Source organism: Zootoca vivipara, chromosome 1, assembly GCF_963506605.1.
Source record: "Zootoca vivipara chromosome 1, rZooViv1.1, whole genome shotgun sequence".
In the NCBI taxonomy this organism is placed as follows: domain Eukaryota; kingdom Metazoa; phylum Chordata; class Lepidosauria; order Squamata; family Lacertidae; genus Zootoca; species Zootoca vivipara.
Window position 1 is genome coordinate 61,063,462 of NC_083276.1, and position 15,199 is coordinate 61,078,660.

The 15,199-nt window shown below is 40.0% G+C and overlaps 1 protein-coding gene across 2 annotated transcripts in view; it reads left to right on the plus strand.

Moving 5' to 3' along the window:
• Positions 1–15,199, plus strand: part of LUZP2 (leucine zipper protein 2) — a 293,189-nt gene that overhangs the window by 192,856 nt on the left and 85,134 nt on the right. For both annotated transcript variants that reach the window (XM_060279056.1, XM_060279101.1), the window contains exon 6: positions 13,338–13,400. In XM_060279056.1, coding sequence (XP_060135039.1) covers positions 13,338–13,400 — 63 coding nt within the window. The remainder of the gene's footprint in view (positions 1–13,337; positions 13,401–15,199) is intronic.

Here is a 15,199-nt window from a genome sequence, read left to right on the forward strand (position 1 = left end):
GAAGGGAAACTTTGCTCTGTCACCACCCCCCAGGACCACAGAACCTCAGGTGGATGAGGAAGTCTGACCTCCTGACCCAGTGAAAAAATCCAGAAGATTAACCTATTTAACGACACAGCAAACCAAGCATTCACTAGGGTTGCCATACGTCTGGGTGGAAATTGCTGTGATGTCTGTGAAAATCCATCAGCATGTTGGAAGTGGTAGATTTTGGCAATTTCCCTTTAAAAACGCTCAACAATTTCCCCTACCCCCACCCCCGAAACTTGGCCAAACCCTTTTTTCCAGACTTTTGTATCCAGATTCTCACTTTTTAAAATATGGCAACCCTAAGCACTCCTTCCTGCTATTCAGTGTGAAGTAGGCAAATAAAATAAAATAAAATACCAATCTGCAATCCAAATTACGAATAGGGGAAAAAATCCTATAGGGCCCCCTAGTGGGAACCCTGAAGCACACTGGGAGACAGAGAGGGAAGCTGCTGCAGCAAATGGAGAGGCTGGAGAGAAGGCAGATTGTTCCTTAAATAGGGATCAAGTCTTGCCTGCTTCCTTGGACTACCTTAGGAATGCACCAATCAGCAGCAAGGGTTTCCCCGCTCTGCCTCTCTTGCTCCAATGGCACACAAAGGCACCTCACCATCTTGGCACTATCTAGGCTGTTCAGCTGAATGTTCTTGCTGGGGCAGGGTGGGGGAGAATCAATGTGAAACAAATTTCCCTAATTTAAATGCACAAACAAAAATTTGACTTTATATTCTCCTGAATTGGGGGGGGGGGACGGACCAATCCACTGAAAGAAGTGAAATAATTCTCCCAGAGAAAAAGAAAGAAATGCCACTCTGAAGGAAAAAGTAATTGCATGGAGAAATATCCCATAAATAACCCCCCCCACACACACACCTGCACCTGCTCTAGTCCCTGGCATCCTCTTTTCCCAGTTTCTTTGCTCTGCAGACACCTTTACATCTCAGTCCATTGTCAACACTCCCCACATCTCATTGGGTTCCTACATACCTCACTTTTATCTATCATTCTTTTTCCAGGGTGGGTCACCTCGGGACCTCCATATATTGTTGAACTCAACTCTAATCAGCCTCAGGCAGCATGTCTAATGGTCAGGGATGATGGCAATTGTAATCCAACACCTGGAGGGCCACATATGTTGCCACACCTATTTCGTTTCCTTCCTTCCTCCCTCCCTCCCTCCCTCCCTCCCTCCTTCCCTCCCTCCCTCTTCTAATTCAGTTAATTTATCATCTGTCTATCATGTTAGGAGCCAAACAAGAAGAGGGCATGGAGTGTTTATGTGCATGTGTGAACACACATGTATGTGTAGTAGCATAGACTGATTTTGAATGATGTTCTCTCTCTGAGGTTGTGGCCCCTCCACTCACACACATTCATTATTTCTCTTATGTGTTCTTCTTGTTTATAAAAGTTATCACCCATTTCTCTGGCTGAAGTCCACCCCCCCCCTCCACCTTATTTACATTCCTTATAGTAAAGCTGCATGAAAGTCAATTTATCTTTCTCTTGTATGATTGAAGGGCTGGGCAACCCTTCCTGGATTTTAGCAAATTCACCATTTCATGTCATATAAAGCAAGCTCCTACCCTGCTGAAAAACAATTTGCATAACTCACAATACCAACGCTGCTACCGAAAACACAGTAGGGTGTTCAAAGATATTTATTTGCCCTTCAATGATGTTTCCTCCCCACACACCCTCCCCTGTGCTATCAAACCTCTGTAAAGAGCCATCATTTAATAGGAAATGGGAAATAGCTCATTTTGGCAATCAGCCCTGTCATCGTCCTGAGAAGCACAATGCAGTTTTGTTTTGTTTTGTTTTTTGTTTTTTTTGGGGGGATGATTCCTATATAAAATGTCCTGAAGATGGGCTCGGCATAGTTTGATTTACTCTATTCATTAAGGGAAAGCAGACTCAAATTTATCTTGGTCAAAACAAATAACGCCTTCCAGACAGTGGGTAAAATGTCTAGATTGGCATTGATTGTGGGAAATAATTTTCTGAAGGAGAACGTGATTCTCCTTGCATAAACAAACACTATGCCCCCACTTCTCAATATCCGGGAGAAGCCACTGGTTAATTTGTACTGAGCCTTCCTGCATAATGACATTGTTTTTTCTCCCACTGAACAGTACTTTGCCTGCTATTTAATATTAGATATTAACTGTATGGTCAAAATAACATGATAACATTTCTTTTGGTCGGAGCTACTTTCATTCAACTCTCATGCAGCAGTGTCAACTATTTGGGGCAGAAACTTTCAAAATCTCATAGAGTCTAGTTTGCTCATGTAAACATGAGCAAACTGTTACAACAAGAAGAAGCTAAGCATCAAATCTTCAATCACACCCAACTCCCCACCCCACCCACCTCTTTCCCCCCAAGAAAATCATTAATAAAAATAATTATATATATTAAAAAATCTGCAATCACTGTCCTGACATGTTACAAGTTACAGATAGGTAGCTGTGTTGGTCTGACGCAGTCAAAATAAAAAATCCTTCCAGTAGCACCTTAGAGACCAACCAAGTTTGTCATAGGTATGAGCTTTCATGTGCATGCACACTTCAGTGTATCTGAAGAAGTGTGCATGCACATGAAAGCTCATACCTATGACAAACTTGGTTGGTCTCTAAGGTGCTACTGGAATGAATTTTTATTTTTATTCTGACATGTTACAGTTCAGAAAGGGCCATGTCATTTGCTGATGCTTTATATGAGAATAGGTTCTGGTGTATTATTATAGAAATGGCAGCATTTGACACATTGAAGGGGAATCACAACCAACCAGCGGAGCTCTTCATGTTTAGCAGAAAGATGTGAATTGGTTCACTTACTGAATTAGATGATACTGATGAATGTCAGTGGGACAATCTCACAGGTTTTAATTAGGGTTTTCTTCTACTGTGGACCCTAATGCTTGCCATGTTCCCACATGGCCCTTCCCTTCTGTCTTGCTAGGTGTTTATACCAGAATTAAATATTGTTAATGAGTTAATAAAGGAAATACAGTCACACATTAATATGGTCACTAAGATTTTGCATGTTTTGTTCATGGTTCCTATCAGTTGGGATGCTGAAATTACTAGGAACTGAAGCAAGCAATAATGTCATAGACCAAGAACAGATTTTAGTTATTAAATGTGCTTAATGAGAAGAGGATGCAAACACTTCACTGCTCTTGTATATTACCCAAATTACCTTGGTGATTCATTTATTTTGGATTTAATGAGACATTTTCACTAAATCTGAGGGCTATGTTTAGTGTTAACAATTACTGTATTTTAAAGAGAAATTAAAAATAAACCCCTGGCTATTTGAGCAGTTATGTTTCATATGCTTAACTTGGTGGTTAAGTATAAAATATATTTTCTATTAATATAAAAAGCATTGAATGAATGCCTTCATAATGTCTGGACCTGGTTACTGTGTGGATTATTGCACTGTGAATGGGGATGCTTTTAAAGACAATTCAAGTAGCCCACAGATGAGGAAAATAATAAAGTTGCATCTCCAGATAGGGTGGATGATCAGAATCCTATTAAAGTGGTGTTTAATTCTGCCCTACCTTCCAGTAGATTTGCATGCAAATCAATGTTGTGGTCCCTAGTAGGCTTTGACCTGACATTATCTCACAGGCAGTCTGTGATAGCATTTGCTAAGTGAATGTGCATATATCCCATAATAATGTATTATACTTGTTATAAATAAGACATATAGGGGTTGTGGGAGGGAGAAAACTCTTGACTGAGATGTGTTGAGTATAACATTTGGACTGGGTCTCAGAGAACATCCACTTCCTTTTTCCTTAACTGATCACTGTATTGTGTGACTTGTCCAGGACAATTGCTTTCTTTAAACTTATTCCTAGACAGCAAGACAGCAAATGCCTTCAGAACAAGATCACAGGTGCCTCGCTGCAGTCTTTGTCCAAGCTTGACTGAAGGTTTAAAATCATTCATCAGTGCAGAAACCGAATCCAGGCCTAAGTAAATTTTGCTTGACCAAACTGACAGGGCTCTCACTCACATGATGATTCTGTAAGTCAGTGGGCAACTGGGTATATCACGTAATGTGGCAAATTTAAACAAAGCGTGTTCTTCATGGAGAGCACGTGTTGCGGTTGGGGCAAACAAGACATCCATCTGTTGCTGGGTGGGTTAGTTTGGATGGCCACGAATCTTATTGGGCACCTCTTGGTTGTTGGGGAGAATTTGATGTTGCAATTTATGATTGACGGCCAAGGGGCTATTTATTCCCTGCGTGCACTGTTGAGCTGCCTCTTTTTGCTACACGCATCTAAGCTGGACAGTATCTTCCTCTAAATTATCATGATCATCAACATATTATTTTGAATACAATGCTATAATTAGTTGCACAGCCAGATTATTTGTACAACCTGAACACAGGTTAAATGTGCTTTGCAAATTGCAAGTGAAGGAATACCATCAAAATATTAATCAAAATGCAAAGCAATGCCTGTCACTGCAATGTGGTCAGAGCTCAGTACCGGTAACACCAAATAACACTCCAACAATAAACAACAGTGTTCACTTGCTCTTTGCAACAGGTTCCCATGAGTGCCCTTGATAAATTTAACCTGTCATCTGGTGAGGTTTGTTGAGTATTCCTTTAATAAGTAAATATGACATCATTATTCATCACGCTGTCAGCAAGCTTCTACACTGATCACTGGTATAACTGTGCCATGGGGATGGGCAAGGAAGGAGGTTGAATGTCCAAAATGTCTCTTAAAAAGAAAAAGAAAAAGCATTCAGGCAAATTCAGTTTTTAATCAAAATTGCTCATGCATGAGTCGTTTTCAAAGTGTACCCAAGGATCTTAAAAATTCCACAGCTCAGTGGTAAAGCTTTGCATGCAGAAAGTTCTAAGTTCAATCTTTGTCATTTCCAGTTTATTTATTTATTTCTATTCAGTGTTTCCTGAAGCAGCTCAATGTGGTGACATACACAGTTTTCACCCTCCTCATTTCCCCCCTTGCAGCAACTCTGTGAGGCAGGTTCAGCTAAGAGACAGTGAGTGGACCAAATTCATCCAATTAGCTTCAAGACTAAGTGGGGATTTGAATCATGGTCTCCTAGGTCCTAGTCCAATGTTCTAACTAGACCTCATAGAGGTTTAGCTGCTGGCAATACTGGGACAGCTGGACAAATAATAATAATTTAATAATAATTTATTATTTATACCCCACCCATCTGCCTGGGTTTCCCCAGCCACTCTGGGCGGCTTCCAACAGAAAAATAAAATAAAATAATCAATTAAACATTAAAAGCCTCCCTAAACAGGGCTGCCTTCAGATTTCCTCTAAAAGTCTGGTAGTTATTTTTCTTTTGGGTGGGAGGGTGTTGCACAGGGTGGGTGCCACTACCGAGAAGGCCCTCTGCCTGGTTCCCTGTAACTTGGCTTCTCGCAGCAAGGGAACCGCCAGAAGGCCCTCGGCACTGGACCTCAGTGTCCGGGCAGATCGATGGAGGTGGATAGTGTGACAATTGTGGGATGTGAAACATAAGTAGCACTCAAGTACAACATTTATTGTTTTCCTAGAGTGGACATGCAGGGGAATGTTTGGTCCAGTCAGTCAAAAATTTCCTGTTTCCTCCTGGCTGGGACATACTTCCTATGCATGTGGCTAGACGTTGGTGTGACCTTACCTGCCCAGGTAACAAAAGGGCAAGTCACACAGCACACTCTCTCTTCGACTTCCTCTGTCATTGGAGCAGCTTTTTAAAGCTAGAAATGCTCTGTTGACTTTCACCCAATAGAGGACACTGGGATTATCCCCATATGGGATAGATCAACATGTATATACTTTGTAACTAAGTCTGCTTTCAGGGATCCAACTGTGAACTGATGATGTGAGTAAAGATTGTGGCATGTTTATTCTTTTTAAGAGGGATTAAAAGGGAATTTACCAGGAACATACAATTCAATACTGAATTGTATGATAGTGAGAGGCTTAAGCAAGCCTGCAACCAGCTATCTGCTGTGGGTTTAAGAGGGGAATGGAAAACTCTGCTAAATTATAGAACTTGCTAGTGCAAGTTAGGAAGGATATTAATAAACAATATATCCTCTCCTGCCTCCCTGAACATTCCCACAACAATGTGACCTGGGATAAGGCAGTTTCCTATTTTTCTATAGACACTGCTAAACTTAAGAACATAAGAAGGCCCTGCTGGATCAGGGCAATGGCTTATCTAGTTCAGCATTCTGTTCTCACAGTGGCCAACCAGATGCATGTGGGGAAACCTGCAAGGATGATTCAGGCACAAGAGCATTTTCCCCTCCTGTGATTTCCAGCAACTGGTATTCAGAAGCAGTGCTGCTACAAATGTGGAGGGCCTTTTGTAGCTATTGTGGCTAGTAGCCATCAATAGACCAGAATGGCTTTGTCTGCTCCTCTTTCAAGGCCATTGGGAAGCATCACCACCTTCTATTGGGGTGAGTTTCCATAACTAGGCCCTGCATAAAGAAGTAAAAGTGTCAGTCTTGGTTAACGTTAAGATAAAGGTCTTTCTTTATTGAAACTTCCCACTCTCTGTTTGGTACTAAGCTGGAAGCGATGAAATTGGGTTAACACAAGTACCTTTGAAGAAGGAGCTATCATTTTTTTTGCAGGTTCAAAGCACGATTCCTGCAGCAGAGATGGCAGGGAACTTGTGGGTTGCTCAGCTGCACCTGCTTGTAGTGTGGAGTGGGCTGGTGGTACAAGAAGCAGTTGCAAATGTTTGTGAAGTCTAACAACTGGGATATGCACTCTGTATAGATTCAATGTCCCTCGCCCATAATCACCTCCAGGGGTATCATAGCCAAATGAGCAATGCATTAGCACAGTAATTATCACTGAATTTAGCACCTCCTGCTTTAACAGTGAATAGAAGTTACCTTCAAGCTCATTCTTAATTTGAGATAAAGAGTGTGATGTTCTTGCCTCAGGCTTACCATGTCCTTCCCAGGTCTCAGATTTCTTTCTGTTCCCTGTGAAAATGCAGCCAGATTTCAGTATTCCTCTCAAGCTTTCTTTCGGATTGGTTTATAATTAATCGAGTTATCCTTCGGAGCGCTGTGATGCCCTTGACCTCCTCTTCTTTGGCTTGTCTAGATTGAACTGTAGTTCAGAGTCTCTGCATTTGTCTTTGGAAAGAAAATCACTTTTTGTGCCAGATTTCCCACTGTCTCCTGCCTGGATACTTTGCTCTGGGTTTACAATATTGAACCCTAGGCCAGAAGAAAAAATCCAAAGAAAGAAAGAAAGATGTAAGCTCCCCAAAGCTGAAATGCATTGCTGCTGCTTTGAGGCTCCCCTGCTCCATGAAAAAAACAAAAAACAAAAACAAATGTAGAATCAATCCATGAGTAAAAAAAATGCCCTTGGCACAGCATAAGACTCAGCAGGTGTAAAGCATAGGTTACGAGTCTACCATTCTTAACCACTACACCACACAGGGTCTAAGACAGATGGCCATCCAACCTCTGTTTTAAAATCTCCAAGGAAGGAGAGTCCACCAACTGGCCCTTGACATCAAGAACAAAAGGGACAGTACAATATAATACAGAGTTTGGTATATAATACAAGAGTTTGGTCAAGTGGCAGGATCCAAACTGCAGGAGGCATTGGAAGACAGGAGTGCCTGGTGTGCTATGGTCCATGGGGTCACGAAGAGTCGGACATGACTAAACGACTAAACAACAACAACAAAACCAAATTGTTATTAAAAATATTAAAGAATCTGAAAGGAAAGAAATAATAGAAATGACAGGGATAGAAGTACATTAAAAAGTAAAGTATTTGGGTGTATGGACAATAGCAAAAAAACATAAATATTTTTAAAGATAATTATGAAAAAAATTGGCATAAAATTAAAATAAACTTGGAAATATGGAATAGGATGAACCTTTCTTTATTGGAAAGAATTGCAACTATAAAAATGAATGTATTTCCAAGGATGTTATTTCTCTTCCAAACTATCCCAGTAATAATGAGAAATTCATGCTTCACAGAATGGCAAAGAGAGATTTCAAGATTTGTCTGGAATAGGAAAAAGCCAAGGATAAAAAATTAGATACTAACAGATGTGAAAGAAAGAGGTGGATTCTCACTTCCAGAGTTAAAACTGTATTATGAAGCTGCATCCCTAATATGGATCCGTGATTGGATCAAGCTAGATAGGGAGGAAATAACATAACTAGAAGGACATGACAATAGGTTTCAATGGCATGCTTAGCTATGGTATGGAAAGGCGAAAATACATAAAGGGTTTCACAATCATATAATAAGGAGATCATTGTTTAAAGAGTGGGGAAAATATAAAGACCTATTAGAACCATAGCTGCCAAGGTATCCCTTTTTTAAAGGGATTTTCCCTTATGCTGAATAGGCTTCCTCGCGAGAAAAGGGAAAACTTGGCAGCTATTATTAGAACCTAAGACACCTTGGTGGTTATCACCTATTGAGGCATTCTCACTTAAAACTTTGGGGGAAAAGGGAGATTGGCCAGCATATAGAGATTTACTGGTAGAACAAGGAAACCCAAAACTTAAAGAATATGAAGAAATAAAGGAGCATCTTCAAAGTTAGTTGCACCATAGACAGTTAAAGGATATCTTGAAAGAGGACAATAAGAAAGGTTTTTCATATTCGGTTTCCAAATTCCAAAATGAAGTGTTAGAAGAAAATTCGAAACTATTAAAAAAAGCATATAATATCCTTTTGGAGTGGGAAACTAAAGATGAAGAAGTACAATCAGTAATGATTAAATGGGCACAAGATATGGGTCACAATATACAACTTGAAGATTGGAAAAAATTGTGGAAAGTAAATTTGAAATTTACGGATTGTATATTGTTGAGAGAGAATTACATGAAGATGATGTATAGATGGTACACATCACTGGACAAATTGGCAAAAATGTATAAAAATGAAAAGAAAGAGTGTTGGAGGTGCGATGCTGAAGGTACAGTGGTACCTCGGTTTATGAACACAATTGGTTCCGGAAGTCTGTTCATAAACTGAAGCGTTCATAAACTGAAGTGAACTTTCCCATTGAAAGTAATGGAAAGTGAATTAATCCGTTCCAGACAGTCCGCGGAGTAAGCGTTCATAAACTGAAGCAAACTTTCCCATTGAAAGTAATGGAAAGTGGATTAATCCGTTCCAGACAGGTCCGCGGAGTACTTAAACTGAAGCGTTCATAAACTGAAGCATGGGTGTAATTGGTTCCGGAAGTCTGTTCATAAACTGAAACGTTCATAAACTGAAGCAAACTTTCCCATTGAAAGTAATGGAAAATGAATTAATCCGTTCCAGATGGGTCCACGGCGTTCATAAACCGAAAATTCATAAACCGAGGTGTTCATAAACCGAGGTTCCACTGTACTTTTTATCATATGTGGTGGGATTATAAAAATGTAAAATTGTATTGGGAAATGATATATAATGAATTGAAGAAAATGTTGAAAATAGCATTTGTTAAACAATCAGAAGCCTTCCTGTTAGGTATTTTAGGCCAAGATCTGCCGAAAGAGAAGAGGACACTATTTATGTATGCTACTACGGTGGCGAGAATTCTGATACAGTAGCACAAAAGTAGAAGACTGGAGAAATTCCAACTAAAGAACAAGGGCAAGAGAAATTGATGAACTATGCAGAACTGGTAAAATTGACGGACAGACTTCGAGAAAAAGACAACAATGACTTTGAAAAAGAGTGGGAACCATTTATAACATACTTGCAGAAACAAAGGAAGACTATTGACTTGATGGCAGGATTTAAATAAACACTCACACCTTTATCAACAAATAACATTTAAAACAATAAAAGAAATTATATAGTAGACTCTTAAGAAACAGCAGTATGTAACAAGAGGGAAACAAACAAGAAGTGGAAGTTGGGGGAAGCCCAGGAGGGGAGGGGAGAAGTGATGTAACATAAATGTTACTGATATGAGATGTATGTAATGATAGAAAAAGAAAAGTGAATAATTAAAAAAAGAAAAGAACAAAAGGGGCAGTGTAGACGATAGCTGTGAAATGCCAGCTCAGACATATACCCTTGTTGAGGACAAAGTCAATTAATGCATGGCAGAAAACCCTTAGTCTCTTCCAGTTTGTGCTGATTGACTGGGTTGCATACGTGCTCCAAAGAAATGAGATGTGCTGAAAGTGTGAATTCTGAGTTCTCTGTAGAATAATATTGTTGTTCCTCTTCATTGCCTCATAGTGCAACAAACACCTGCATCAAGCAGCTTGAAGCGATTTATCATTGCAGAAGGAGCCACTTTCAGTGGGTAATAGACAGGAACAAGTTAAAATGTGTGTGAAACAAGATGCTGTATGCTGTCATTACCCAGGAATTGTGCAAAGGACACATGAGGGATTTCAAATGTAAACAGTGAATGGGAATTATTTTTTGCATCGGTCTTAGCAAGCAGATTTAGTCCAATAAAACTAAGAAATGTCTTATTTACAACTCAAACTTTCAGAGTTTCCATTAGAATGCAGACTTAAATCTGGCTTGATGTACTGAATTCAATTAATTCTGTTTCAATTGATAACATGTTTCCCATGCATAACTTTAGAGGATGCTATTACTAGTTAGAAATAAATTTGCATTACTGCTGCAGTGTGCTTATCTTAAAAGAATCAAATGCATAGGGCTTGGTTTCCATATCATTTATAGCTGGTTGTCATTGAAAGACTTCACATATTTCATTTTTAAAATATGTTTTGATGTGGATTTCCTAGACACTGCATGCTGCAGTGTGAAAAGTAACGGGATGGCATTTAACAGAAATTAAGAAAAGAGAAATGGTCTAGCCCTTTTCTTTTCTTTTCATTTTTCGTGAGTGTTATTGCATCAAGGTAAAGGGTATTCCTCTGATATTCCTCCTACTGGTTGTGATAGGCAGAATCCCGTCTTTTGCCTCCTCTCCAGGAAGAGGGCCATCCCAGACCGACCCTGCCTGTAGTTAATAGAATCACAGAACCATAGAATTGTAGAGTTGGAAGAGACCCCAAGGGTTATCTAGTCCAACCCCTTGAAATGCAGGAATCTCAATTAAAGCATCATAGAAGAAGAAGAGGAGGAGGAGGAGGAGGAGGAATTTGGATTTGATATCCCACTTTATCACTAACTGAAGGAGTCTCAAAGCGGCTAACATTCTCCTTTCCCTTCCTCCTCCACAACAAACACTCTGTGAGGTGAGTGAGGCTAAGAGACTTCAAAGAAGTGTGACAAGCCTAAGGTCACCCAGTAGCTGCATGTGGAGGAGCAGAGACGCGAACCTGGTTCACCAGATTACGAGTCTACCATTCTTAACCACTACACCACAGATGGCCATCCAACCTCTGTTTTAAAATCCACCACCAAGGAAGGTGTCCATTCCACTGTTGGACAGTTCTTACTGTCAGAAAGTTCTTCCCTATGTTTAATCTCCGCATAGCCAGATTACTTCCCACCTCAGCTAACTGGAGTTCATTTGACTTATTAAATGGTCCTTCCCGCTAATAAAATGGAGTTATTGAATTTGGAAGCAAAATCACAAACCACTCCTCCTAAGGCTCTCCTATTGAGAGGTTCCTGAAGACACCTCACCTACATCTTCCTTGTGATACAATTGTCTAGTTTTGATTGTCTTATCTAGTGTGAAAAGCTTTCCAGACCAACATTTTTTTAATTGTAAAGATTATGCACCAATTTCATGGTGATTTTCCCAAATAATGAACTCACAAGACCTAAGCACATGTCGCATCCAAGTGAATGTACTGAATAGTGATGACCTTTTTTAAAAAAGGGGAAAATATATATACCTCAGGAGGGGTAGAGAAACAACAGTAGAAGAGAAAGTGCTTAATCCTTTACTTATATGCCTCTTCATAGCCCGGAACATCCACTTGCCCATGTTGGGTTGCTGCCAAAACATGTTTCAGTACCCTTTGCAGGACAAAGCAACACAATGATGAGTCTTCTCCCTGCTGTTTCTCTGCTCAGAATCATTCCTTCCCAAAGTGGCGTTTGAAAAGAAATAGGGCCTCCAGGGCTCGAGACAATGGTTCCTGAGCTTTATTTGACTCTGTAGGGAAGTGCTATACTATTATTACACTTGCTGTATAAAAGCCAGGAATGGGAAAATGCCTGAAAGCACTTTCTGCAGTCTGCCTCTCACTTTCCTCTACAGGATCATCCTGTATCCAGAACATCTGCACTGCTTGTCAATGCCGTAATTGTTGTTAATATATTAAAAATGTGGTATTAATTATGCAAGCTCTCCTCGATTGGAGTAGCATGGTGTTTTAAAAAAAAACATAAGATCCATTAGAAACCACTTTAGCTTTTTCATGAGGCTTCTTAATATCCCACATGTAATGAAATATAGATAGTAATGGGTTTCTGTACAATAATGAGGGCAGAAAATGGAGGTGGGGGAAGAGTGAAAAGACTTGGTACAGCTTTTGTTGCAAAGTATCTGGGAAAATTTTCACATATGCTAAAATGTGTGGCTAGTTTGGCACCTGCATATAAGCGAACATAGGCTTATGGTCTGTTTCCCTGTATTCTTAGCATGAAGATGAATGGAATTAAAATAGACTCAGTCTCTCTGTTTTCCAAGTGAGAATCTGTACATTAAATCAGCTACCAAGTAACAGACTGTGGGGCAGTTCTTAAATTGCTTGAACGGTATTTGCAGCTACCACGTGGTTTCGTATCCAGTCAAATTTGAAGTGTGGTATCTTGTGACAAGGATGCTTCACATTATTATTCCCTGTGCTGCAGCTTCCCCTCGAGCTAGTGACATTTATGTGTGAAGACATTGGGGGAGTTCAGACAAGCCCCTTCATGTGCTGAAAATGCACTAAAACTAGGGACAAAGTCCATACATAGCAAAAACAAGCATTGCTTCATTTAAGTCAACAGGGGGAGAAAGTGCCGTCTTTCCATAACCTACCACCCTTTCTATCCCATATTGTGGCTTGTCCAAACAAATACTTTCCACCTTGATTGACAGTCTATTTTTGAAAACTTAAGTGTGCTTTTCTGTCCCCTCAAATGAATATTTAAAAGTAAATTAAAAGTAAATTCCACAGGCATCTAGGAAAGAGAAAATGCTACTTGTGCTATTATATATCTATCTTCATTCTTGATGTATTTTTGTCCTCACTGCTATCCTAAATATCATATTTTCATATACTATGCTAAAATATTGAGATGATTTCTTATTATTTTAATGCATGCTGGTGATATTTATTTATCTATCTATCCATCTATATTTATTCTCCTCCCTTTAGAACAAAAGCCTGAAAAACAAACTCCTTTCTGGAAGCAAGCTTTGTGGCATTCATGCTGAAGAGGTGAGTAAGATTTGTTTTGTTCTGACCCCAGCAAGCTGAATGGAGCAAATAATTTATTGGTGAAGCCTGCTGCAAATCAGGGGTGGATTTAGGGATGTGGATGCAGGTGGCGCTGTGGGTTAAGCCATAGAGCCTAGGGCTTGCCGATCAGAAGGTCGGTGGTTTGAATCCCCGCGATGGGGTGAGCTCCCGTTGCTCGGTCCCAACTCCTGCCAACCTAGCAGTTCGAAAGCACCTCAAAGTGCAAGTAGATAAATAGGTATCGCTCCAAGTGGGAAGGTAAACAGCATTTCTGTGTGCTGCTCTGGTTCGCCAGAAGCGGCTTTGTCATGCTGGCCACATGACCTGGAAGCTATACGCTGGCTCCCTTGGCCAATAACGCGAGATGAGCGCCGCAACCCCAGAGTCGGTCACGACTGGACCTAATGGTCAGGGGTCCCTTTACCTTTTAAGCGGTGAGCACTCATTGGGTGCTGAGCCTAGGGGGTGTCATCGCAAAGCCCAGTAAGCTTTCCCAGATTTCCCAGATTTGAAAAACAGATGGGAGGGCTGTGGGACCCTGCTGAGCTCTCGTGTCTCCTTCCCAAAGCCAGGTGCCTCCTTACCCACCTTTGGGAAGGCAGCCCAAGGACTAGTGGGTGGAGGCAATTTTTGGCCTCAGACAGGTTACCATAATACCCAAGTCTGCCACTGTACGACTTTATTTCTGGAGTAAAAAAATATTTTGTGCAGGTGTCAAGATAATCCTGTGCACAAAAGTGTCTGATCACCTCCAGTAGATTCTTAAATGTTCATTCATAAAGCATATATGTGTCCAAGAATAAGAGTCTTGAAGTCATTTGTGCACTGTACGACTTTATTTCTGGAGTAAAAAAATATTTTGTGCAGGTGTCAAGATAATCCTGTGCACAAAAGTGTCTGATCACCTCCAGTAGATTCTTAAATGTTCATTCATAAAGCATATATGTGTCCAAGAATAAGAGTCTTGAAGTCATTTGTGCAGTCAATCATAAAATTCTGCTTTAATCTGCTTTAAGGGGGAAATGGATAAAAAATACTGTAAATAAATCAATATAATAAAACTCCTAAGCAATATTTCAAATCTAATAAAAAGCCCAACCACTGTTTCAAAAACCTTACAATGTTAATGATGCTTCATATTTTCACACACATGGCTTATAGAAAAGCCATAGGATGTGTATGTGCTGGGAATAGGATGCGTACCCTGGAATTTTCTGTTTGTTTCACATTCAGCAGCTCTTGTGTCAAACATGTGCAAAATATTTCTACGAACAGAGAGTGGTAGTCAATGCTAGGCCTATTGAAATGAGACCTATTCAAGTTAATAAACATAAATAACTTAGATAGGACTTAGCTGAATATCATTAATCAATATTATGATAGCATCCCTGTCCCCCACCCAGCAGAGGAAATTTCAGCAAAGACCTCAGCTAACATGTCACAGAAGTACAATGGTACATTGGTTGTCAAATACCTTGGTACTCAAACAACTTGGAACCCAAACACTGCAAAACCGGGCGTAAGTGTTCCAGTTTGCAAACTTTTTTTGGAAACTGAACATGCTCCGCTTTGAATGTTACACTTCCGTTTTGAGTGTTATGGTGAGGTCTGTCTGTTTTTGCTATTTATTTTGAGTTTTTGTTTTGTGACACTTTTTTGTTTTGTTTTTGTGACTGTGTGGAACCCAGTTCAGCTACTGATTGATTGAGTGATTGCAGTACATTGTTTATTGCTTTCAATTTATGGATCCATCGTCTCATTACATAGTAAAATTAATG